General features: G+C 42.7%; 3 protein-coding genes across 10 annotated transcripts in view; 2 read left to right on the top strand and 1 right to left on the bottom strand.

Annotated features, from left to right (window-relative positions):
* Positions 1-971: 971 nt before the first annotated feature.
* On the bottom strand, positions 972-26690 carry pmm2 (phosphomannomutase 2). Of its 3 annotated transcripts, none has more exons than XM_061772108.1 (9): positions 26564-26690; positions 26264-26410; positions 7738-7849; positions 3971-4047; positions 3792-3883; positions 3570-3669; positions 2868-2943; positions 2493-2608; positions 972-1447 (listed from the first exon to the last, which is right to left on the bottom strand). In XM_061772108.1, exons 2-9 carry the CDS (start codon positions 26354-26356, stop codon positions 1343-1345), a joined length of 771 nt encoding a protein of 256 aa, XP_061628092.1. In that variant the 5' UTR covers positions 26357-26410; positions 26564-26690; the 3' UTR covers positions 972-1342. The 3 variants fall into 3 exon arrangements, with proteins under 3 accessions (XP_061628092.1, XP_061628094.1, XP_061628093.1); XM_061772110.1 differs by lacking the exons at positions 26264-26410; positions 26564-26690 and adding exons at positions 8440-9197; positions 9523-9726; XM_061772109.1 differs by lacking the exons at positions 26264-26410; positions 26564-26690 and adding an exon at positions 9523-9740.
* hmgb2a (high mobility group box 2a) lies at positions 10613-13045 on the top strand. Its single transcript, XM_061772079.1, has 5 exons — positions 10613-10749; positions 11503-11662; positions 11893-12041; positions 12122-12296; positions 12391-13045. Exons 2-5 carry the CDS (start codon positions 11516-11518, stop codon positions 12559-12561), a joined length of 642 nt encoding a protein of 213 aa, XP_061628063.1. The 5' UTR covers positions 10613-10749; positions 11503-11515; the 3' UTR covers positions 12562-13045.
* The window catches only part of wdr17 (WD repeat domain 17), a 65254-nt gene continuing 60539 nt past the window's right edge, over positions 22067-26781 (top strand). For 3 of the 6 annotated variants that reach the window (XM_061772085.1, XM_061772080.1, XM_061772082.1), the window contains exons 1-6: positions 22068-22224; positions 24651-24779; positions 25722-25905; positions 25984-26214; positions 26337-26447; positions 26556-26696. In XM_061772085.1, the coding sequence (XP_061628069.1) occupies positions 22222-22224; positions 24651-24779; positions 25722-25905; positions 25984-26214; positions 26337-26447; positions 26556-26696 (799 nt within the window). In that variant the 5' untranslated portion in view covers positions 22068-22221. Of the gene's footprint in view, positions 22225-24650; positions 24780-24817; positions 25012-25091; positions 25173-25721; positions 25906-25983; positions 26215-26336; positions 26448-26555; positions 26697-26781 lie in introns of those variants that run through there. The other 3 variants (XR_009788340.1, XM_061772083.1, XM_061772084.1) reach the window with 3 other exon arrangements.

Below are 26781 nucleotides of genomic sequence, written 5' to 3'. Positions count from 1 at the left end.
AACAGATCCCAGGAGTCTTAATAAAAGGTCTCAGACATTGCACGTGACGTTAATTGAAGACTAAATTTGTGAGTTTTGGGTGTGAATTGTAAATGATTAGCTACCGAACAGTCCAGGGTGTGGTCTTGCCCAAAATCACCTTGGATTGTGTCTAGTTTACCTGTGACCCCAAACACGCAATATAAAAATGGATGATACAGACTACATCAGTAATACACAGAATAAATGTTTGTAAAAAAAAGAAGTTCTTGCTAGATTCAAGCTCCACCATTAAGTAGGTACAATTCCCAGTTGCTAATCATCCATCCATTTTCTGTACCGCTTCTCCTCACTAGGGTCGCGGGCGTGCTGGAGCCTATCCCAGCTATCTTCAGGCGAGAGGCGGGGTACACCCTGAACTGGTTGCCAGCCAATCACATATAACAGCAAAATTAGAGGAAAGTAACAATTGTCAACAGTTGATTTACAGTATTTAATTTCAAAACTGTTAATCGCATTTACCACATAATACAGTAAATGACTGAGTTGCATTGGATTATACAAGAGGCTGTAGTTTCTTTCTCTGCTGACATCCACTACTTTGACCTAATGAATATACAGTATATCATCTTTAACTACAGTATGTATGCATCTTCTGTATGTTGTTACATATATTCGCCCTCCCATTGTAACCTCATCCACACCCTAAACAACCTAAATTCTGGCTACATGTTCCACTGTAGCCTAATTGGTACTGGTCCAACACACAGACAGTAGTTGGGACTCCTGGGGTCTGTTACTTTTCATAACTTTCATTGTGGTACTTATAAAGCAAAATGTTTTAGCTCACAGTGCAGGTTACTCATTGTGCGTTTTTGTTCAGGAACTTCCAACCAAAGAATCCTACATCCCACTTTGTTTAGACATAAATGATGGGATTATTATATGAGGGGTGGGTGAGGGTGGTGATTCAATTTTACAATGGGTTCACAAAGTGGAAAAAGGCTATTTATTTTCAGATTGTAATTTTCCTATGAAGTCATTGTGTTAATAACTGATGGACATAATTATTCGTTATTAGGTTACACATTATTCAAACTATTCATCATTCAGTCTCAAAAGGGTAGCTTCAAAATCAAGAATCTTGAACAAACACCAAATGTTGGCAATAATAACTAAAATTCAAAATGCTAGCATGTGATTATGATCATTATTTCAAGTCATCACCGTTTCAAATGGTCCATCAAAAATAAAATAAAAAATAAAAAAACAACTGCAAAATTAGAGCCTCCAGAACCAACACAACCTCTCAATTGAGTCTCTTTTCTATCCTTAACATGCAGTACATGTCCCGGTACTTCTCTCATGAGAAGAAAAGCTGCTGGCAAAGCTTTTCTGTTTCATCTGGACAGGTGACTTCATGGCCAATGGTGCGTGGGTCACAGTAGATCTCATAGTCATTTCCTCCCTCAAGCAAAACACACACACAAACGGAATGTAAATTTAAAATGGAATTACTTACCGTCAAAGTATTTATCAGAAATAGAATGAAAAAGAGAAGGAAAGTAAATATTTGCGTTGGAAGTTGATTTACAGTGTGTGTGCCCCTAAATTTTCTTCTTCCATCTATCCATCCATTTTCTTTTACCACTTGTCATCACAAGGGTCGCGGGAGTGCTGGAGCCTATCCCAGCTATCATCGGGCAGGAGGCGGGGTACACCCTGAACTGGTTGCCAGCCAATCGCAGGGCACATACAAACAAACAACCGGGCACATATCAACAAACAACCATTCGCACACACATTCACACCTACGGGAACTGTGAGGCAGACGCTCTAACCAGTCGGCCCACCGTGCCGCTTAAATGTTCTTGCTTCTAAATTTTAAAGCAGGGGCCACTGTGCTGCTATTTAAAAAAAAAGGTTAGTCTGGAGTACTGCTACCTTCGAGGGGCATGTAATTCAAAGCACTAACAGTGCCACCTCATGCACCCTCCTTACGTTAAAGGAATGCAATGTAACAGCTCATTCACACTGATGAGAAGGATCCCCAGTATAGCGCTTTAACTACCTTCAACGAACTCAAAGCACTTACTTAGACTGGACCTCATTCACCATTGTGTTCATCATAGTTCACTGATAAAGCAGCACTAGGAGCAACAGGGGAATCACTATCTGGCTCTGGAACTATGTTGCACCATCCAACAACCTACGGGGTGAAAGATGACCACACTGCCACCAGAGTGCTCAACATTCCCAGATGGAAACAGCTGGGTTAAAGGGGCTTGTGTGTTAAAATGTCATCAGTTGGCTATAAGTTGATCAAGATAGTCATGTTTATAAATGGATGGCCGTTAAAGCTCGGTGGGTGGCCTTTTCAATTTTTTTACTTGGGGAGAAGTGCAGCGGGTTTCACTTGTGATGTTAAAATATCTTTGATTTGAAAATATAACCTTAAAACTCAAAAGGTGTGCTATTGAACATCAAATAGAATACAAGCGCAGAACACTCACGGGTTTAGTCTTGTCACCAAAGAAGTGAATGGTTGAGTAGTTATCCTTCTCAATGATCCCAAGGCAGTATCTTTTATCCCAACCATCAGGGAAGACGTCAAAGCTGATCTGCCCTCCTGCAGAGAAACCAATAGTAACAAACACGAGTGGAACGCATCGCATTTTGAATGGAGATGACTCATCCATCCATCCATCTATCCATCCATTTTCTGTACCCCTTATCCTCAGTAGGGTCGCGGGCATGCTGTAGCCTATCCCAGCTATCTTCGGGCGAGAGGCGGGGTACACTCTGAACTGGTCGCCAGCCAATCGCAGGGCACATAGAACCAAACAACCATTCGCACTCACATTCACACCAACGGGCAATTTACTCACCAATTGAAAACGACAACCCTTTTCCTTTGAACCGCTCCTTTAAAACAGACACAAACTTCTCCCGGATTTTTTCTCTCTGTTAGGGCCATAAAAAAAAAACAAAAGCTGCAGATGGTCTCTTTTCCTCTGACATTTTTACTGAAATTAGTTCAGATGTTGCTGCTAGTTTTTGCCAAACCTGAGTGCAACTTTTGGGAGGTAGTGTTATACAGAAAACTATACCAAATGCAAACTTTTGCCGTCTTCCAGGTAAATGTACATGTTGAGTTGGAGATATAAAAAGGAAACGATAGACAACTATTTTTGAAAATTAAGGCATTATGATTCCTCCCCTTCTGAATACTGAAACTTGTATAAATGAACAAGTACATCACATTCATTCCTCAATGGTGGAACTTATGTGATCCTTCCGATACAGATATCGTGTGTCTATTTTGCAGGACCACAGTAAAAGAGGTTATGGACATAATATAATATGAAGTGTGTCCCTACATGTTGTATTTAAAAAAATAAAATAAAAAAAATTAGTTCATACTTTTGTGAGGTTGTATTATTATAACACTCTGATGTCGAATCTTAAGATTCTGTCGCTTAGAACTAGGAGTAGAGCTCATTCAAAGAATATTTAGTGGATTGTGTGGCAATAAATTTGTAAACACAATCCATTTGAATTATCCTCAGAATGAGTGCCTTGGGTCCTACCTGGTCGAGCTCATAGAACTCTTTGCGTTCCTCCACAGTACAGCTGCGTCCAATTGGGGAGACGTTCAACATGCCGTTGCGAAATTCAATGAACGTACCTCTGCCAGAAAAAAAAATAATAATAAAAACGAATAAAAGAAAAAAACAAATACTTTTAGATGTAACCTAGTCCCAATGAATATTCAACACTTCGAAATGAGACACATGATGAAATGATAATACCTCTTCTTGGGAAGTTTGATCTTTGACAAGTAGTTGAGACAGAAATTGATAAACTCTTGTAGTAGCTCTTCTCCCATGTGGGCCTGGATGGACTGATGATAAGCAACAGACAAAGTAACATCTTGATAATCAGGACACCTCAGCATCAATAGCCAGTGGGCTTAAGAGCCTGGTCTTACCTGAATAGATAGTAACTGTCCATTCTTATAGGCCACAAGACCATTCTCTGCAAATACATAGTCTATTTTCTGGATCACTGCAGAAACAGGCAGGGTGAGAGGCATTACCACAATTGGCTACATGAGAGTCAGAGTACAACCCCTTGCACAAATTATGGAATCACTGCTCCTGGAAGATGATCATTTAAATGTTTAATTTTGGGGAGAAAAAAAAGGGCAAATGACAAATGCTCCACAAAACAAATTGTATTCAAAATACCACCCTTCTGGCTTTAAGAAACATTAAAAAAATAACATGTTTTTTTCTGGATGTAAATCCCATTTCCTTTAAACAGTTTCTTATAGTTCGGTCACAGACGTTGACTCACTTTGTTTGTTTTCAAACTGAAAACTACAAGCAGATTCCATTTTTTTTTTCATCAGAATTAAGCGATTCCATGTTTTTCCTCGAGTTGTCCGGAAAAAAAAAATTTGATGGACTGCAGCAATTTTCTTTCTTGCTTTTTTTGAATGTTTATAGGGTGGTCATTTGAATAAAATTGGTTTTGTGGAATATTTGCGATTTGCCTTTTTTTTTTTTTTTTAATTTAAACATTTAGATGATCATCCTCCAGGAGTGGTGATTCCATAATTTTAACCAGGGGTTGTATGAGACATACATCTGATCTCAGTATAATGCATTGTAATTTCACCACTGCAGATGAAACTCACAATAATACACACTGGGCATTTTCATCTTTCTCAAGGCAGCATGTTTGATGCAGTTATTATACTGTATCTCATTCGATTGTGCAAGTAGTAATAATGTTGTTGCCAGCTGGTGTATGTTTGAAACACGCAATTAAGTTTAAGTTTATCAGTTTATTTTTGAAAGGGGACAATGCAATTTCATAAAACACATGAAGTACGCATGGTTAAAAAAGCCAGAATTAGCCAGAAGGCTAGTTTTCATCTGTAGTCCCCTGGCCATGATGTAAAAAAGCAGTAAAATACATCTACAAGACAATATAATACAGGATACATAATCAAACTATACTATTAAGAGAGAATAAAACCATAATTTTTTTTATCATAACAAAAAAACAACATAACATACTTGTCTTTTAGTGTTGGCAGCTATAGGTGTTAACTAGCCACATTTTCAGTTTTTTTGTGAAGGCCTTGTATGTTTGTAAGCAGTTTAACCTCCTCAGGTACTGAGTTCCACTCACCAGCGCTCCTCACTGACCAGGCTGACTTACTGAAAGTGCTCCTGCGCAGAGGAATGAGACAGTCACCTCTGACAGAGCCTCGAGTGACACGCTCAGAGCTGTTTCTTTGGCTGATAAACTCAGCCAGAGGAGCTGGGGCCAAATCATTCAGTACTTTATAAATCAAATTTAAATCTGCAAATATGTGAAGACTGTCCCAGTTTAAAAGACTGTATTTTTTTTAAAATTGCACAGTGATGATAGTGCCTTGGTTTTTTATCCATCACTTTAATTACTTGTTTGTACAAAACTTCCAATGGTTTTTTTTGCATTCTGACCAGCCTGGGACCAACTGGTTATGCAATAGTTAAAGTGACTAAGAATCATTGAATGCAAGTAAATTTTTGCAGCTTCAGTTGACATTTCATTTCAAATTGCACAAAAATTTGCGAGGTTTAATTTGATATTTTTACACAATTTGTCAATATGGGCGTTAAAGGAAAGCTATGAATCTATTATTAACCCAATATATTTGTATTGGCTGACAATTTGCATTTTTTCTCCATTAACAAGTATGTCGGGGTCAGGTGATACTCTATTTGTTTTAGTGAAATACATGCCTACAGTTTTAGAAACGTTTAGCTGTAGACAGCACTCCTGCAACCAAGTTGTGACACAGGACATTGTATTAGTGAGTTTAGCAGCAACAGTATCTTTGGAGCGACCATGAACAAAGAAAACTGTGTCGTCTGCATACATTACGCACTCTGCTTCAGAGCAAACAGTGGGCAAATCGTTGATATAAAGACGAAATAAAAGGGGGCCTAATATTGATCCCTGAGGGACTCCAGAGGTTAGCCTAAGAGACTCTGATCTGCAGTTGTTAACTGATACAGATTGTGTTCGGTCATGCAGATATGATTCAATCCAGCTCACAGCTTTGCGAGAGAAGTTAAATTTTGAGAGCTTGGTAAGAAGAACAGAGTGATTTACTGTATCGAAAGCTTTCCTGAGGTCCAAGAAAACCGCCCCTACAACTCCACCCTTGTCGAGAGAATATTTTATTTTCTCAATGAAAAGGCATGTAGCCATTTCAGTGGAATGCTTGGATCTGAAACCAAACTGCATGGCGTGGAGAGAGGGAGAGCTGCTGATTAAATAATGGACAATCTCCTCTGACACCCATTTTTCTGCAACTTTGGAAATGGCCGGAAGAATGCTTATAGGTCGGTAGTTATTCAGAGAAGTTGAGTCACCGGATTTAAAGACAGGGGTAACAATAGCAGATTTCCAGGCCTTTGGAAAGTGACCAGATGAAATTGAAAAATTAATGATTGAGGCTATAGGAGTAGCAAGAGTTGAACCTAGATCTTTGAGCATGCTCGTGTCCATTCCAAAAACATCCTTTGCCTTAGATGGTTTGAGTGAATGAATTAAATCGATAACTTTGGTCTCAGTAATATTTGTAATAGTAAAGAACTGCGTTGCAGACAATGCAGGGTATTCCTTCCTTTGTTTTACTGCAAACTTAGAAGAGATTTCTGAAACAGATTCAATGAAGTATTTGTTAAAAGCATCAGCCATCACTTGAGGTTCCGTCAGGATGTTTCCATTTAATTTAATTAGCATTAGTTTTGTTTTGTTATTTTGTGTATCACCCAATAGTTTTTTAATATAATTCCAGGTTATTTTTGAATTTCCCTTCGCACTATTCAGAGCAGTAATGAAAAAGTCAGCTTTAGATTTTCTTATTTCTTTCACTACCCTATTTCTCAGTGAAATAAAGTGCTGTCTATTGTATCCTGATTTGACCGACAACTTCAAGGAATGATCGCGTTCTTTCATCAGTTTCAGAATAAATGTGTTTAACCAAGGAAGGCCATTCTTTCTAGCTTTTAGTTTAATTATCCGTGTAAATTGTATAATAATTTCTTGTATTTTGTTGGCAAATTTAGAACAATCCTCATCTAAATTTTTACCAGCGAGTAATACATCCCAGTTTACTTCTTGGATAGAATCTTGGAAATTTTGTTGTTCATGTTTTGGTATCCTATTGGATTCAGTGGTGGCCAAGGGTTTGAAGCGCTTTTTATTTAATTTTCTTGTGACCGTTATAAGATTGTGATCCGACAATCCTGTGAGCATATTGTATGGCTTCAAGATCCTTTCTGGCCTATTAGTAAAGGCTAGATCAATCTGAGTTCGGGTGGAGTTTGTAATTCTCGTAGGGCCATTAATTACCTGAGTCATATCCATATCGTCCATAACCCTTTTCAATTTTTTCCTAACTTTGTTAACTTCCCAATTAACATTTAGGTCATCCATTATTATCACCTCTTTTGCAAGATTGAGTTGTTTCAGTAAAATTTTCCAGCTTTTCATAAAAAGCGGCATTTGATGAGGGAGGCCTATAAATAACTACAAGAATAAAAGACATTTGCTGTGACAAAGAAACAGTTAGTCCAAGAAATTCTAATCCATTCTCATCTGTAACATGTATTTCATTACAATTAAAAGTTTAAATTGAAAGTTAAATTGAGGAAAATCGTTGTTTAAAGGCAGCCGTGCGTGTCCCACCATCGTCTCCCAGTTGCTCTTTGATTTTGCAGAGGTCCGACCCCCCAACCACGCCAATGCGAACCCGAGTCTTCAACTTCTCAATAAACATGGCCATTTCCGCAGTCACGGGCTGAAAGCACACAAGTGATACAACAGCAGAAATATAAATGGCAGCAATACAAGTACACAGCTACGGCACAGAACGTTTTACATACAGATTGTTCATAATTCTTTATAAAAGGTTATAAAGGTCATTATAGTTTTCACTGAAATATAATTGTGTATTTTATAAGACCACTTGCTAAAACCTCCTGTGATAGTCTTTCCTTCCCACACATAGGGGTAGAAAATACAAGGCCTCACGTTATTATTGAATAGACAGTACATGCTTGACCACATGAGTAACTCGTAGGCCTGTTCTAAAAATAGCTTACTGGCGATGGGACATTGTGATTTCCAAGGAATTTTGTAGAAGTAATCATTTACAAATGTAAACACTCGCAGAGCTTTATATAAATCAACGGTTGAATTTGCTATTCATCCAACTCCTACTTTGTTACTTTGCACAGATTTCACACAAAGTCAAGCTGTGAGTAAATTGAGATGAGATCATAATTAGTCAAGTATTGATACTTTTTGTGACATTTTTGTTTGGTGGTGTGACGTGAGATATTTGTGCCTCGGCTCAATGATCCATCCATCCATCCATCCATTTTCTACCGCTTATCCGAGGTCGGTTCGCAGGGGCAGTAGCTTTAGCAGGGACGCCCAGACTTCCTCATCCCCAGCCACTTCATCCAGCTCTTCCGGAGGGATCCCGAGGTGTTCCCAGCCCAGCCGAAGGACGTAGTCTCTCCAGCGTGTCCTGGGTCGTCCCCGGGGTCTTCTCCCGGTGGGACGTGCACCTCACCGGGGAGGCGTCCGAATCAGATGCCCATGCCACCTCATCTGGCTCCTCTCGATGTGGAGGAGTAGCGGCTCTACTTTGAGATCCTTGGAGCGTCTCACCCTATCTCTAAAGGGAGAGCCCGGACACCCTGCGGAGGAAAACTCATTTCGGCTGCTTGTGTCCGGGATTTTGTTCTTGCGGACGACCCACCGCTTGTGACCATAGGTGAGGGTAGGAACGTAGATCGACCGGTAAATCGAGAGCTTTGCCTTTCGGCTTAGCTCCTTCTTTACCGCAACGGACCGATACAAAGTCCGCATCACTCCAGACGTTGCACCGATCCGCGTGTCGATCTCCCGTTACATTCTTCCCTCACTCGCGAACAAGACCCCAAGATACATGGACTCCTCCACTTGGGGCAGGATCTCATCCCCGACCTGGAGAGGGCATGCCACCCTTTTCCGACTGAGGACCACGGTCTCAGATTTGGAGGTGCTGATTCTCATCCCAGCCGGTTCACACTCAGCTACGAACTGCTCCAGTGAGAGTTGGAGGTCACGGCTCGATGAAACCAACAGAACCACATCATCTGCAAAAAAGCGGGCTCAATGATGTTGAAGAAAACTATGCATTACAGTAATGCTGAGTATTGAAAATTCAAGTCATACTGGATACAGTTCCATACTTGACATGCCATCAGCGACAGTACTTTCTTACATGGCAAAGTGCCAATGATGACTGGACTAAGCAGTTTGCAGTCCAGTATGGCTACTTTCGTACGACCGGAACCTCTCTAGAAAGAACACATTGGAGCACGGCCAGGCTGTCCACTTATCAAATGATCTGTTTTGTCAATGTTTCGGTGTTAGGGTTTTAAACAACCACTCACGCACACACACACACGTCAACTCCACCTGTCTCGCGGCTGTCAGGGTGCCGTCAACATCAAATAAGCAAAGCGTGTTGGCGTCCACAGAGACTTCAGCCATCTCGTCTGAGTTTCTTCAGTAGCCCACCCAGTGTTGTCACGCTCTTTTCTGGTTGTTATTCTTCAGCAATCTCGCCAGTCAGTCACCGCCGCTACGATTGTTTTCCTTTTCGCTTGATTTGAACGCTGGTTGGCAAACAATGCGCAAGTGCATCACTGCCACCTACCGGATTGGAGTGTGGATCAGTAGAGAAACTGGGAAACTGCTTTTATAATTACGCCAAGTTTCCCATTTCAGTACAGTTTTTCGATAACTCTATTGGTCCTATATATTTGGTATATTCCTTGGTATAACTTTCAGTACCCCTCCTTTGCTCACTTCTATCCTATCCTGTAATGTCCAAGATGGAGGGAGACATACGCATTCGCAGTGTTGACCTGTTTAAAAAACTGGGCTGTCATCAAAAATAACGGGAAATGTAAGAAACCATTGCTGAATCATTCTTAATTCTTGTTCATATACTTTTTTTTTTTTTTTTTGTAATTGTCATTGAATTGACGTCCTCAGCCTGGTGACTTTCTTTGTGGTGTGAAGCAAAAACAAAATTACCGTTTAGGTCAATACTGTCTGAATCCTGTTATTTTGGCATACAAATTATTTGTATGCCTGCTTAGAGTAGGTTAGTATTGTCAGTAGACAAGAACTTTGTTTTGTGGCTAAATTAGTGTACTCTATCTACCTAGTACATGTATTATATTGGACAGTATTATTTGCATATGGATGTCTGAGGGTAAACTGAGTGACTCTCAATGAAGCTGTTGCACTATACTTATTTAGTCACATTTAAAAAAAAACAAATGCGCGAAACGTTCCACAAAGCCCAAGGAGAACGAAGACCCCATTTTAACTTCGAACAAAGAAAAAGCCTTTCGCGCCATGTGTTTAAAACCCGCGACTAACCAATCAATATTCAGACAAGACATACACATACAAATAAAGTTTTTGTTCCTGGTATTGTGACCAATCAAAAATGACATTTCTGCCCGTCCTGTGGGTTCAAATTGAGATGATGGGCTTTGACCAATCCACTGTTGGTGGGGCGGAGTTCTACAAGTACTTCAAGGCAAGTTAGTGTGGCGTCGCAGACCGTGACAAAACTGCTACGCTTTGTCACGTCTTCAGTCTGCTGCAGATTGTCCGAACTGGTAACAGGTTAGTGCCCACGCTTTTCTGCATTTTATGTTCGTTATTTCGTGTTGGTAGACGTAAATCCTTCATTGACGGTCGTTATATGTAGACGACGTCCATATTTTTGTCTTCGGACTGCCTTATAACAACGGACATGGGAATTTAAATATGTTAAATATAAAGTATGTGGTATGGGTTAATGCTGGCGTATATCCATGATTGAACACAAGCACATTTGTTAGTGAGGGACAAACTGCGCAGGCCGCTGGCCTCTTGGTAAACAACTGCAGCTCAAACGCCATTTGGTTAACAGCTTTGCTCGATGGCCGCCGTTCAACTTTAGATATTAACTGGCTAGAAGAACCTCCCTTGATTTGGGCTCTTCACGTTAGTCAAATACAAAGCTGAACGAACGTAAACACGTCGTGTCGAGGGCTATAAGGAGTTCCTCAGCCACTTTAAGTTTTTGCGAAGTTTTGTTTAGGCGGGAAGATACAAAATGGAGTCGTGTCTTTTTGTCCCTTCGAGGCAGAAAGCCGATTAAGGCCATGAACCATCTTTCAGAGTCCGTCTACCCTATTTGTTGTATGGAAAGCTTGTTCAACACTAATGACAAATTATAATACCCAATTGCCTTTATAACTTAAGTCCCCACATAAAGTGATTTATTTTTTGTACTTTGTAAATGGACTCTTAATGCCCCATTTCCTTGTAGATTTTGCTTGGATATTTTTTCTGACTGTTTGACTTTCTCTCTCTCGCTCTCTCTCTCTCTAGATAAAAAGCAGCCATGACAAAGGATCCAAGCAAGCCTAAAGGCAAAACCTCATCTTATGCTTTCTTTGTGGCAACTTGCCGTGAGGAGCACAAAAAGAAGCACCCGGGAACCCGGGTGGGTTTTGCAGAGTTTTCCAAGAAGTGCTCTGAAAGATGGAAGGTACTTTTACACCAGTCCAGTTTCATATCATTCAAAACAAGTGGTCTGTTGGGGGGTTTTGGTTATAATATAGCACTTAATTTCTCATGGGAGCTTGAGCTCTTAGTAATTTGCTAGTGTTTATTTCTCTTGATGCCAAATGTATACATATTGTTTTGTAAAGTTGTCCTAACATATTTTAAGTACAAAACAATTTAATAACGTTTGTTGTGTTGTGCCTTTTGATGTAGACCATGTCTAACAAGGAAAAGCAGAAGTTTGAGGAGATGGCAAAGAATGACAAGGTCCGGTATGACAGAGAGATGAAAACCTATGTCCCGCTGAAAGGTGCTAAAAAAGGAAAGAAGAAGAAGGACCCCAATGCCCCCAAAAGGCCCCCGTAAGTAAAAATCTATACATTTAAAAAAAAAAAAAAATTACTTGTATGCACATTGGCGTTTATCTCCCTCTTCTCTCTAGCTCTGCCTTCTTCGTCTTCTGTTCGGACCACCGACCCAGGATCAAGGAGGAGAACCCTGGAATCTCAATTGGTGACATTGCCAAGAAGCTTGGAGAGTTATGGTCTACACAGGGTGCTAAAGACAAGGCACCATATGAGGCTAAGGCTGCCAAACTGAAGGAGAAATATGAGAAGGTAATTATTTTTCTCCCTCAAATTGTATTTCGCCACGTGTGAGCAATGTATCACCTAAACTTATCAATGTAACACCTAAACTTGTGATTCCCAGGATGTTGCTGCTTACAGAGCGACAGGCGGCTCAGGAAAAACTGACGCTGGCAAGAAGAGTGGCCCAGGTAGGCCCAAGAAAACCCAACCAGTTGATGATGATGATGATGACGATGAAGATGAAGATGAGGAGGAGGAGGATGATGATGATGATGACGACGATGATGATTAAGCAAGCGGTTGTTATGCATGTATTGTTTGCAATGCATTAAGCTAAATTCTTTCATTGTGTGGATGTTCAAGCCGTATAGCCTGCTGTCCCTATTGATCAGCCTCTTTGGGTTGTCAGACCTGTATCCTTGTCAAATTCAGGGATTTAGTTTTTTTTTTTCCCAATTAGACCCCTTAATGATTTATTTAGATCCTTGTTGCTATATTAAAATGGTCAACTTGTTTGGTTATACCAGCTTAATATAGCAAAGGACTTAACCTGCGCTACGGTCACTGGACAGCAAGGTTTTAAAGAAATGTTCTGCTTCTCAAGCACTGCTTAGGTTTGTTTTGTGGTGCTGTTCGTTCACTGTCATTTTACTCAGACTTCTAGTTTGACTTAAAAAAAAAAATAATAAAAATAAAAATGCAGCCGTTTTAATATTAAGACCTTCAATGTAGAACTGATATTTTTTTTGGTAATAAAATTTTGTATATTGGTTATAGTTATGTGATCTGTTATTTCTACTCTTCTGAAGTAGCAGAACTGATGCCTAATTTTCAAAACCTGCTTAGAATATTCACTAGCCACATTTTAATTTACTGTTTCAGTTAAGCCTTGCAATGAGAATACTTTTTAGGTGAAACTGTGTGGTGTAGAGTTGTACATAAACTGTTAAAGGAAAATATTAAAAGTGTTGTTTTGGACTATTGTCCAATGAATCTGATTCCAACCATGATGCTGTGGCATGGTACCTTGAAGTGCTGTGAGAGGTTATACAATTTCACTAAATTTGGGCAAAAATTTACAAATGTCATCTATATACTTAAAAAAAAATCTTCACCATTTGGTGTATATCTAGCAGCATGACCCCAAGCAAATTGGTTCAGATCACCAGTGCATGTTTTATTTTTGTTTAATTTTAACTATCGTGTGGCCGACTGGCTCAGGTCAGCAGGAGTCACTCAAGTTCTGTCACTTGGAAGTAACGTGAGGTAGAACAAAAGCTCTTCCACTAGATGTAAGAAGGTGCAATTAACCCATGAATCCAGTTGGTCATTTATACAGCAGAATACCTTTATTGAACTAAAAAGGATAAAGATTTCACACTAAGCCAATTGGGATGTCACTATTTACTGTTTATGTGTGTGTCTGTATATATCCATCTGTTTTCAACACCGCATATCCTGATGTGGGGCGCTGGAGCCTATTCAAAAGTATTGGAACGGCAAGCTCAATTCTTTTGTTGGATACTGAAGACATTTGGGTTTAAGATCAAAAGAATGAGACAATGTTCAGAAGTCCAGCTTTTCATGTTATTTATATCTAGATGTGTTAAACAACTTGGGACAGCACAATTTGTTTGAACCCACCCACTTTTCAAGTGGGCAAAAGTACTGGAATGTGACTAATGGGTGTTTTTAGTTGCTCAGTCAGGTGTTGCCTTTTAAATTGATTGCTTAAACATTCGATAGTGCTTGTGTTTGGCTTTGGGTTTCACCTGTGAAAACTGCATTTGCTGTCAAGCAAACATGAAAACCAGAGAGCTGTCTATGGGAGAAAAGCTGACCATTTTAAGCTGAGAGAAGAGAGAAAATCGATCAGTGCTATTGCACAAACATTGGCCATAGCCAATACAACCATTTGGAATGTCCTGAAAAAGAAAGAAACAACTAGTGTACTGAGCAACAGACATCGAACAGGTCGGCCAAGGGTAACAAACAGCAGTTTATGACAGAAACGTGAGAGCTGTGAAGAAAGACCCAAAGACAACAGTCAGTGATATCACTGCCAACCTCCACAGGGCAGGGGTGAAGGTATCACAATCCACTGTTGGAAGAAGACTTTGAGAGAAGAAATACACAGGCCATAGCACAAGATGCAAACCACTCATTAGGAAAAAAAAACTAAGGCCGTGATTTTGGAAAGAAGTACAGTGATGAGCCACAAAAGTTTGGGAATGAAGTTTTATGGACTGATAAGACCAAGATCAACCTCTACCAAAGTGATGGAAAGGCAAAACTATGTAGACAGAAAGGATCTGCTTATGATCCTAAACACACAAGCTCATCTGTGAAGCATGGTGGAGGTAATGTCATGGCTTGGGCTTGCATGGCTGCTTCTGGAACGGTCTCACTAGTCTTTATTGATGTAACTCATGATGGTAGCAGCAGAATGAATTCTGAAGTCTACAAAACCATTTTGTCTGACAATTTATCCAAAACTAATCGGGAGAACAAAGGACTTTGTCAGGGGGAAAAGGGGGAAGGTCTTAGACTGGCCAAATCAATCACTGGAGCTTAACCCAACAGAGCATGCATTTTACCTCCTGAAGAGGAGACTTAGGGGAAAACCCGCCAGAAAAAAAACAAAAAAACTGAAAGAGGCTGCAGTAAAGGCCTGGAAAAGCATTTCAAATGAAGACTGCAACAGTCTGGGGAAGTCAATGGGTCGCAGGCTTGATGCACTTATTGCAAGTAAAGGTTATGCCACCAAATGTTAATGTTATTCACTTTATTTTAATAATGTCTGTTCCAATACCTTTGCGCACTTGAAAAGGTAACAAAAGGTACTCTATCCGGAGTCGTTTAACACATCTAGATGTAAATACCATGAAATAAAAGCTGGAATTCTGAACCTTTGTCTCATATTCATGTTTTGATCTGAAACCAAAATGTCTTCAGTATACAACAAAAACAATACTTTCCAATACTTTTGGAGGGGACTGTAAATACTGTATATATACACAGACCCTTTTCCAAATTTTTTAAAAATATCATATCATTCAATTTAAAAAGTTAAACATTCATAGAGTATAGATTCAGGGCTCACAATTTAAACGATTTCAAGTATTTATTTGTTTATTTTTACATAATTTGGGCTTCCAGCTCATAAACCCCTCGAAATAAGGAATAAAATTTTTTTTAATACTGTGAAGAAATCAGCCCAAATTTTCCATCCATCCATCCATTTTCTACCGCTTATCCGAGGTCGGGTCGCAGGGGCAGTAGCTTTAGCAGGGACGCCCAGACCGGGATCTTGTTCTTTCGGTCACGACCCACAGCTCGTGACCATAGGTGCCGCTTCATACTCGGCTGCGAACTGCTCCAGTGAGAGTTGGAGATCACGGCTTGATGAAGCCAACAGAACCACATCATCTGCAAAAAGCAGAGATGCAATATAGAGGCCACCAAACCGGACCCCCTCTACGCCTCAGCTGTGCCTTGAAATTCTGTCCAGAAAAGTTATGAACAGAATTGGTGACAAAGGGCAGCCTTGGCAGAGTCCAACCCTCACAGGGACTTACTGTCCGACTTACTGCCGGATATGCGGACCAGACTCTGACTCCGGTCGTACAGGGACCGAACAGCTCATATCAGGGTGTTCGGTACACCATACTCCCGAAGCAACCCCCTAGAGGACTCCCCGAGTCCACAAAACACTGGTTGGGCGAACTCCCATGCACCCTCGAGGACCCTGCCGAGGGTGTAGAGCTGGTCCACTGTTCCACGGCCAGGACGAAAATCACACTGCTCCTCCTGAATCTGAGATTCAACTTCCCGACGGACCACCACCTCTGAATAGACCTTACCAGGGAGGCTGAGGAGTGTGATCCCCCTGTAGTTGGAACACACCCTCCAGTCCCCCTTCTTAAAAAGGGGGACCACCACCCAGTCTGCCAATCCAGAGGCACGGTCCCTGATGTCCACGCGATGTTGCAGAGGCGTGTCAACCAGGACAGCCCCACAACATTCAGAGCCTTTAGGAACTCCGGGCGAATCTCATCCAACCCCGGGGCCTTGCCACCGATGAGCTTTTTAACCACCACGGTGAGCTCAACCCCAGCGATAGGAGAACCCGCCTCAGAGAACCTAGAATCTGCTTCCTCATGGGAAGGCGTGTCGGTGCAATTGAGGAGGTCTTTGAAGTATTCTCCCCACCGACTCTCAATGTCCCAAGTCGAGGTCAGCAGCGCCCCATCCCCACTATACACAGTGTTGATGGTGCACTGCTTCCCCCTCCTGAGACGCCGGATGGTGGACTAGAATTTCCTCGAAGCCGTCCGGAAGTCTTTCTCCATGGCCTCACCGAACTCCTCCCATACCAGAGTTTTTGCCTCAGCGACCACCAAACCTGCATTCCGCTTGGCTAGCCGGTACCCATCAGCTGCCTCAGGAGTCCCACAGGCCAAATAAAACCTGATAAGACTCCTTCTTCAGCTTGACGGCGTCCCTCACCGTTGGTGTCCACCAACAGGTTCGGGGATTGCCGCCACGACAGGCGGCCACAGGTGACCTTACGGCCACAGCGCCGGTCGACTACCTCAGCAATGGAGGCACGGAACATGGCCCACTCGAACTCGATGTCCCCCGCCTCCCCCTGAACATGAGCAAAGTTCTATCGAAGGTGGGAGTTAAAGCTCCTTCTGACAGGGGAATCTGCCAGACTTTCCCAGCAGACCCTCACAATACGTTTGGGCCTGCCACGTCGGACCGGCATCTTCCCCCACCATTGGCGCCAACTCACCACCAGGTGGTGATCAGTTGACAGCTCCACCCCTCTCTTCACCCGAGTGTCCAAGACATGCGGCCGCAAGTCCGATGACACAACCACAAAGTCGATCATCGAACTGCGACCTAGGGTGTCCTGGTGCCAAGTGCACGTGTGGACACCCTTATGCTTGAACATGGTGTTCGTTATCGACAATCCGTGATGAGCACAGAAGTCCAATAACAGAACACCGCTTGGGGTCTGATCGGGGGGGCCGTTCCTTCCAATCACGCCCTTCCAGGTCTCACTGTCAATGCCCATGTGAGCATTGAAGTCCCCCAGCAGAACGATGGAGTCCCCAGCGGGAGCGCTCTCCAGCACCCCTTCCAAGGACTACAAAAAGGGTGGGTACTCTGAACTGCAGTTTGGTGCATAGGCACAAACAACAGTCAGGACCCGTCCCCCCACCCGAAGGCAGAGGGAGGCTACCCTCTCATCCACCAGGGTGAACCCCAACGGACAGGCGCCGAGCAGGTGTGGGAATACCTATTGCCCCCCGGCTCGGCGCCTCTCACCGTGGGCAACTCCAGAGTGGAAGAGAGTCCAACCCCTCTCGAGAGGTCTGGTACCAGAGCCCAAGCTGTATATGGAGGCGAGTCCGACTTTATCTAGTCAGAACTTCTCGACCTCACACACCAGCTCGGACTCCTTCCCTGCCAGAGAGGTGACATGCCACGTCCCAAGAGTCAGCTTCTGTAGCCGGGGATCGGATTGCCAAGGTCCCTGCCTTCGGCCACCGCCCAGCTCGCACTGCACCCGACCCCTATGGCCCCTCCCACAGGTGGTGAGCCCATGGGAAGCCCAAATTTTGCAGGCCATAAATGTTTTAAACTGAGTGTCACACACTAATCATCTGCTAAACTCACAGCACCTGCACAGGTTTCTCCAGGTGTCATTAAATTGCTTCAGTTTGGTTCAATTGTCTCAGCTGGGTTCAATATGGGGAAGACTGCAGACTTGACAACTGGCCAGAAGACCATACACACACACACAAGTCAAGTCAAGTCAGACTTCTTCTTTTCCTTTCGGATTGTCCCGTTAGCGGTTGACACAGCGTGTCATCCATTTCCATTTTCCACAGTAGTCCCACCTCCACCTTAAACTCCTCTGCCACACCTCACTACTGTTCTGCTGCCGTCATACATGTCCTTTACTATTCTAAAATACTTCTCTGCCACTCTAGACTTCTGCATGCAGTACCACAGTTCCTCTCTGGGTACTCTGTCATAGGCTTTCTCTAGATCCACAAAGACACAATGTAGCTCCTTCTGACCTTCTCTGTACTTTTCCATCAACATCCTCAAGGCAAATAATGCATATGTGGTACTCTTTCTAGGCATGAAACCATACTGTTGCTCGCAAATAATCACTTCTGTCCTGAGTCTAGCCTCCACTACTCTTTCCCATAACTTCGTGTGGCTCATCAACTTTATTCCTGTATACTTCCCACAGCACGGTGGACAACTGGTTAGCACATCTGCCTTGCAGTTCTGAGGACCGGGGTTCAAATCCCGGCCCCGCCTGTGTGGAATTTGCATGTTCACCCCCTATGGCTGGGTGGGTTTTCTCCGGGCACTCCGGTTTCCTCCCACATCCCAAGAACATGCGTGGTAGGTTGATTGAAGACTCTGAATTGCCCGTGGGTGTGAATGTGAGTGCGAATGGTTGTTTGTTTCTATGTGCCCTGCGATTGGCTGGTGACCGGTTCAGGGTGTACCCCGCCTCCTGCCCGATGATAGCTGGGATAGGCTCCAGCAGCCCGTGACCCTCGTGAGGATAAGCGGTAAAGAAAATGGATGGATGGATGGATGGACTACTACTACTTTGGCGAGCTCCTTCCAGAATTTCTCTTTCACCTCAAGGTCACATCCTACCTGTGGTTCATAGCCACTAATCACATCATACATAACACCCTCAATTTCAAGTTTCAGCCTCATCACTCGATCTGATACTCTTTTCACCTCTAAGACATTCTTAGCTAACTCTTCCTTTAAAATAAACCCTACTCCATTTCTCTTCCCATCTGCCCCTAAACTTCTAGCCTTACTGCCTTTCCACCTGGTCTCCTGGACACACAATATATCAACCTTTCTCCTAATCATCATGTCAACCAACTCCCGAGATTTTGCTGTCATAGTCCCAACATTCAAAGTCCCCACATTCAATTCTAGGCTCTGTGTTTTCCTCTTCTCTTCTGCCTAAGAACCCGCTTTTCACCTGTCCTTCATCTTTGACCCACAGTAGCTGAATTTCCACCGGCACCCTGCAGGTTAATGGTGCCGGGGACGGACGTTGTTAACCCGGGCCACGACCGATCTGGTATGGAATTCTTTAGATGAACGCTCATATTTGTTTGGCAAGGTTTTAAGCCCGATTCCCTTCCTGACGCAACCCTCTGCATTTATCCGGGCTTAGGACGGCCTACAGTTTGCACTGGCTTGTGACCCCCAAAGGGCTGCATTAAAATCAAGTCAGACATAAGTTCTAAAAAAGCTGCAACAAAATGAAACAGTCCAAACAAATCCAAGAACAGTCAAGAACTAAAGTAATTGACATCTATCAGTACAGTCACTGATGGTGGAGTGATACACTTGCCTGTCTTTGGCGTGGGCAGCGTGGGTTTAGTTCCCAGTCAGTGACGGTGTGAATGTGAGTGCGAATGGTTGTCCGTGTCAATATGTGCCCTGCAACTCACTGGCGACCAGTTCAGGGTGTAGTCCGCCTTTCGCCCCAAAGTCACCTGGGATATTCTCCAGCGCCCTGCGACCCTAACCAGGATAAGCGGTGTTGAAAATGGATGGATGAACATCTATCAGTCTGGAAAGGGTTACAAAGCCATTTCTAAAGCTTTAGGATTCCATCACACCATAGGGAGAGCCATTATCCTCACATGGAGAAAACATGGAACAGTGGTGAACCTTCCGAGGAGTGGCCGGCCTACAAAGATTACCCCAAAAGAACAGCAATGACTCATCCAGGTGAACACAAAGGAACTCAGGATGACTTCTAAAGAACTACAGACCTCAGTTAAGGTCAGTGTTCATTACACAATAATAAGAAAGAGAACAGGCAAAAATGGCATTGATGGCAGAGTTCCAAGGCGAAAACCACTGCTGAACAAAAAGAACATAAAGGCTCATCTTATTTTTGCAATAAAAAAACCATCTGAATCATTCCCAAGATTTTTGGAAGAATATTATATGGACTGACGAGATGAAAATTTAGTTTTTTGGAAGGTGTGTGTATTGTTAAATCTGGTATAAATGTAGCACAGCATGAGAGAAAAAGAACATCATACCAACAGTTAAACATGGTGGTGATAGTGTCATGCTTGGGCTGCTTTTCTCCTTCAGGACCTGGACAACTTGCTGTGATTAAGGGAACCATGAATTCTGCTCTTTCACAGAAAATTGTAAAGGAGAATGTTCTGTGCGATTAGGCTGCAAAAAAAATTGCTCTTCAAAATTTTAAAGTTGCTCCTCAAATGAAGAAATGATTAGTACAACTGCTCCACAAAGGTTTATTTTTATTTTTATATACATACACACAGCCCTGAAAAAAATTAAGAGACCACTTCAAAATCATTAGTGATTCTCCACCAGATTTCACAGTTTCACTATTAGACGGCTAGCTGTTCGCTGCTAATAGTTTGACAGAGACCTGGAGAGGCCTACAAACCACAGTGTCTCGCACCCACTGTGGAATTTGGTGGAGCATTGGTGATGATCTGGGGGTGCTTTAGCAAGGCTGGAATCGGGCAGATTCATCTTTGCGACGCATGAATCAAGCCACATACAAGGTTATCCTCGAATAAAACTTCCTTCTGCTCTGGCAATGTCTCCAGAGTCTAAGGACTGTTTTTTCCCCCCAGCAGAACAATGACTCCATGCCACACAGCTAGGTCAGTCAAGGTGTGGATGAAGGACCACTAGATCAAGACCCTGTCATGGCCAGCCCAATCTCCAGACCTGAACCCCATTGAAAACCTATGGAATGTGACAAGAGGAAGACACATGGTCACAAGCCATCGGACAAAGCTGAGATGTTTGAATTTTTGCGCCAGGAGTGCCAAAAGTGGCGGCGCGGTGGCCGACTGGTTAGAGCGTCAGCCTCACAGTTCTGAGGACCCGGGTTCAATCCCCGGCCCGCCTGTGTGGAGTTTGCATGTTCTCCCTGTGCCTGCGTGGGTTTTCTCCGGGCACTCCGATTTCCTCCCACATCCCAAAAATATGCATTAATTGGAGGCTCTAAATTGCCCGTAGGTGTGAATGTGAGTGCACATGGTTGTTTGTTTGTATGTGCCCTGCGATTGGCTGGCAACCAGTTCAGGGTGTACCCTGCCTCCTGCCCGATGACAGCTGGGATAGGCTCAAGCACGCACGCGACCCTCGTGAGGAGAAGTGGCTCAGAAAATGGATGGATGGATAGAGTGCCAAAAGTCGTGACGAGACGCATGATAAAAAATATTTTTTTGTTTTTTTTGTTATTTTGACCTTTTGTCATTTCTGCAAATAAATGCTATAAATGACATTATTTTTATTTTGAATTTGGGAGAAATGTTGTCAGTACTGGCGGCACGGTGATGACTGGTTAGCACATCTGCCTCACAGTTCTGAGGACCCAGGTCCAAATCCGGCATGTTCTCCCGGTGCCTGCGTGGGTTTTTATCAGGGTACTCCGGTTTTCTCCCGCATCCCAAAAACATGCATGCTAGGTTAACTGAAGACTAAATTGTCCGTCGGTGTGAATGTGAGCACGAATGGTTGTTTACCTGAATGTGATTGGCTAGCGACCAGTTCAGGGTGTGTTATTTGTTCCCATAGCTGTATCTAGTTTTTGTGACTTTATCTGTCGTGTTCCGTGACCGTCACCTCCCACAATAAAATGGAGACGATGCCATGCCGAAATCATGGCTGAATCACTTCCACGTCCTCGTACATGATGCTTGAGCAGTGACAGACTGCGTGACTGGCAGTGAGGACGACCAATGACGGATGGAATCGAGCGTCCTAGCTGCCCAATCACTGCCCCCGTTGGCGCCTGACTTGAGCAGACCGGGCTCCGGGAGCACAGCTTCAATATCCAAAGTATCGAGGAGCTGTCCATTGTGCTCAAGCCAGCCTACAACTGATGGTAAGCAGACCAGACGCTCACAGGAGCAACAATTAGCACCCCGAATAGTCAAGCAGTAGCTGTGCCACACCAACACACACCCAAAAGCGACAAAAGGCGAGTGTGACATGGGCATGCCTGTGATGTATTCGAGGGCGATCTGCGACATGCAGTGACAACCAACAAAATACAATTCCAAAACTGAGTCTGTTTACACGCGAGTTTTACAATTTTGGTCTAAATGTAGCTAACGTCAGACTAGCTCATTGATTTATCGTTCAGTTTTGCTATCATACACTCAAATCCACACTTTTCTCTGTTATATTGAATAGGCAATGTCTCGGCATCCTTTCAAATTATCATTCAATTAGGAATACGAATGATTGTCGAGAGACCCGCAACGGAACTGTCAGATGCATTATCCTTTAAAAACAAAACAAAACCAAAAAACAGGCGTTTTCGTCTTCTGTGCCAAATAAACACATAATAGCGGAGAATGTGACCTGCGTGTGTCAGGCACACCCACGGTGCCTAACAAGCAGCATTGCACCTTCTTGTAGACCTGAGCTATTTTCATTGAACCACAGGGAACTCATAATAGACCCATTACCGCCATTTGTCTTCACTTGCTGCAGTGGGCTTGTCAGTTGCAGAGATGTGCTTTGACTGTCACTAGATTGTTCCATTGTTTCATCATATCATCTTGTTGCACAACTCGTTAATATGAAGGATGTTAAGCTATTATTTGATGGTCAGTCTATTATTTTATGGTCAGATGAATAAATGTTGCAGTTTCTCGTGCAAAGTGCTCAGTGTTGCTTTTTAAGGTAATTATGTTCAATGCCAGGTGAAAAAAAATTAGAAATTGATTCTATGAATATTTAATATTAGAACACAGGTATTGCATATTGCTGCTCTCCGAGGTGCTGAAATTGTTAATGAAAAGTAAATGTGTGGACTAAATAAGATAAAAAACTACAGTAAAACTTGTTTCCGCATTTTAAATTTTTTTTAATTTTGACTTACGAATTTTTAATCCTTGTTTTCCATTTAGATGATAGGCAGCTTGATACTTATAAATGTACTTAATTGATTGTACTGTGTCGTAATCTAATTTAGCCATTTACTTTCCAACACAAATTTCACTATGAACAAGACTTCGATCAGTCATCATCAGTCATTTCCAGTGGTTTATTATAGGGTATTTGATATATTCTGGTTGACTATATAACTTATATTTCTGCTACATTTTTTAAAACGTTCCCTATTGTAACGTTATTCAACCAGGAGATAAGCAGTTGTCTTAGCCAATCACTGGTTAGATTAGTGCAATCCTCTTCACATACTGCAGCTCTTTGTAATCATCTTGTCCTACTTAAACAGTGGCGCTACATTATGTATTGTGATGTTGAGTGCTAACAGTAATATGAGGAGAACTGTGTTACGTTATTAGTATTTATCTCATCCCAGTAGAGAGCATTGATAAACATATCAAATAACTGCTTTAGGATACTTGAAGGAAGACCCATTGTTATTCTTCTTTCAGGTTGAAAAGTCAGTGCTCATTTGCTTACTAATCTCCAGTATTATTAGTAAATAAGTAATGTTTAATGCCCTGCGATTGGCTGGCAACCAGTTCAGGGTGTACCCCGCCTCCTGCCTGATGACAGCTGGGATAGGCTCCAGCATGCCCGCGACCCTAGTGAGGAGAAGCGGCTCAGAAAATGGATGGATGGAAGTAATGTTTAAATCTTAAATTGCAAAAAAATTATAAAAAAAAAAAAAAAAATTATATATATATATATATATATATATATATCGGTGGCTTGGTGGATGACTGGTTATCAAATTACGGCCTCGCCTGTGTGGAGTTTGTATGTTCTCTTCGTGCCTGTGTGGGTTTTCTCCGGTCACTCCGGTTTTCTGCCACATCCCAAAACATGCGTGGTAGGTTAATTGAAGACTCTAAATTGCCCGTAGGTGTGAATGTGAGTGCAAATGGCTGTTTGTTTCTATATTAGCTGGCGACCAGTTCAGGGTATACGCCGCCTCTCGCCCGAAGATAGATGGGAAAGGCTCCAGCACGCCCGTGACCCTAGTGGGGATAAGCGGTACAGAAAATGGATGGATGCCCAGCCATCCATCCATTTTCTGTATCTTTATGTGTTGTACCGATAGAACGATAATAGCCAAGAGTAAGAAAAAATCTAAAATAAAATAAATTTGCAATATATAACTGAAATAATACAGGTTTACTCTACACTATGAGCACCACTGTGTATCAAAAGGAAGAGTACATAGTAGAAACAGTGCTGTTGCTGAGTCAGGTACTAGTATCGTGTGGTTTGGTTCCAACTGTTTTTGTTGTAAATAAGCCACTAGAATGTGAGTGAACTCAATTTCATAACCAGTCTTTTTATATTGTTTATGCATGCGTATTTGTCTAGGCGAGGATGGCCAAGGTGAAGCAGGTGGGTTTGCTGGCAGCAGGCTGTCAGCCCTGGAATAATGACGTATGTGCCGCAAGTGGAGACCGCTTCGCCTACTGTGCTACTCTTGCCATATACATTTACCAGGTAAACTGTTTCTGCATCATTGCTCTCACTGTGAAACCTAATTATAATTTTAAATTTTGATTGATACTGCCGGGGGGATGGTGGATGACTGGTTCGAGCGTCTGCCTCACGGTTCTGAGGTCCGGGGTTTAATTCCCGGCCCTGCCTGTGTGGAGTTTGCATGTTCTCCCCGTGCCTGCGTGGGTTTTCTCCGGGCACTCCAGTTTCTTCCCACACCCCAAAAAGATGCATGGTAGGTTAATTGAAGACTCTGAATTGCCCGTAGGTGTGAATGTGAGTGCGAATGGTTGTTTGTTTGTAGGTGCCCTGCGATTGGCTGGCAACCAGTTCAGGGTGTACCCCGCCTCCTGCCCGATGATAGCTGGGATAGGTTCCAGCACTCCCACGAACCTTGTGAGGATAAGCGGCTCAGAGAATGGATGGATGGATACTGCCAGCGATCTTTTAATCCAGTATATGCGCAAACTACTTTCGCATTGGGCAAACCAGTTAAAAGCACTTCGGTCTCACCGAAGACCCTTGCACAATACTTTATTAAATTATTTATGTAATGCACTGTATAAACCAATGTCGCTTCTGGTATCAATATCATTATCCCGGTATACTGTGAAAATCAGATATCCAGACTTCAGCGAACACCACTGAACTCTGATTTATTATTTTTCACACACATGTGCACACCTCCCCACACTGCCTTGTAATTTGTAAATCTCTTTATGTGCCCTGGTACACATTTAATTAAAACTTTTTATACTCTATATAACATAGTTTTATTGAGCTTATTTATACTGATACTTTTATAATTAATACTTTTAAAATATTTTTTTGGAGCACCGCGGGCCCTTGAGGACCACAATTTCAATCCTCTGTATGTGCTACGTATATTGTAGAATTGCCAATAAAAGTACCTTGTACGTTGTACCTTCTATCTGTCTCTTGTAGTTGGACCATCAGTACAATGAATTCAAGTTGAGGTCCATCATGTCAGAACACAAAAAGACCATTACAGCCATCAGTTGGTGTCCTGATAACCCTGATCTGTTTGCATCAGCCTCAGCTGATAACCTGCTCATTGTGTGGAATGTAGCTGAGCAAAAGGCTATAGCACGACTGGACAACACTAAAGGTAGGATGGCTGAGCCAAGCTGTGTTTTGTTGTCTGAAAGTTGTACACCATCACATGGTGACAGCACCTTTCTTCCAGGTGTCCCTGCTGCAGTCAGTTGGTGCTGGAATTCAGCTGATGGAGTGGCATTTGTCTCTCAGCGTGGCCCACTGTATATTTGGGTCTATGGGAATTCTGACTCTGGAGTGACAGTGCATAAAGAGGCCCACTCTTTCCTGTCTGATATTTGCCTCTTCAGATGGCACCCCACCAAAAAGGGAAAACTGATATTTGGACACACTGATGGAAGTTTGTCTATTTTTCAACCAGGTATGGATGTTTCCCCAAACACCCACCTTCAACCATTTCTTTTTTTTACCTCTTTTTCTTGCAGAAGACACACACCAGCCATTTGCTGTAAACACACAGCTCCTCTGTCTTCCTGTTTGTAGGGTGTAAGAGTCAAAAGCATGTGTTGCGTCCTGAGTCTTTGGAGGGGACGGATGAAGAGGATCCAATCAGTGCCCTGGAATGGGACCCTTTGTCAAAAGACTACTTATTAGGTGTGGGAAGATTAAGAACATTCTCACCCATTACGTTTTTGTCAATTGTATGTGCAGACCACAACCTTTAAGAAGTGGAAAATGTGACATAGTGACTCTTTTTCACAGTGTCCAACCTCAATAATGGCATCAGGCTGGTGGACAGTGAGGCCTTGGCTTGTATTACATCCTTCTGCTTCCCCTCAGCTGCTGCATCAGTTCAGTGCCTTGCATGGATTCCTTCTGCCCCGGGCATGTTCATCACTGGAGGTAAACAAAAAAACAATATCTGTGTTTGTTCCCCTCTGCCTTGATGTGGGTTTACTGCCACATATCTTACTGAGTGACTTTCATT

This window comes from Phyllopteryx taeniolatus, chromosome 4 (genome assembly GCF_024500385.1).
Source record: "Phyllopteryx taeniolatus isolate TA_2022b chromosome 4, UOR_Ptae_1.2, whole genome shotgun sequence".
Lineage (NCBI taxonomy): Eukaryota > Metazoa > Chordata > Actinopteri > Syngnathiformes > Syngnathidae > Phyllopteryx > Phyllopteryx taeniolatus.
This window is presented reverse-complemented; position numbering and strand designations above follow the sequence as displayed.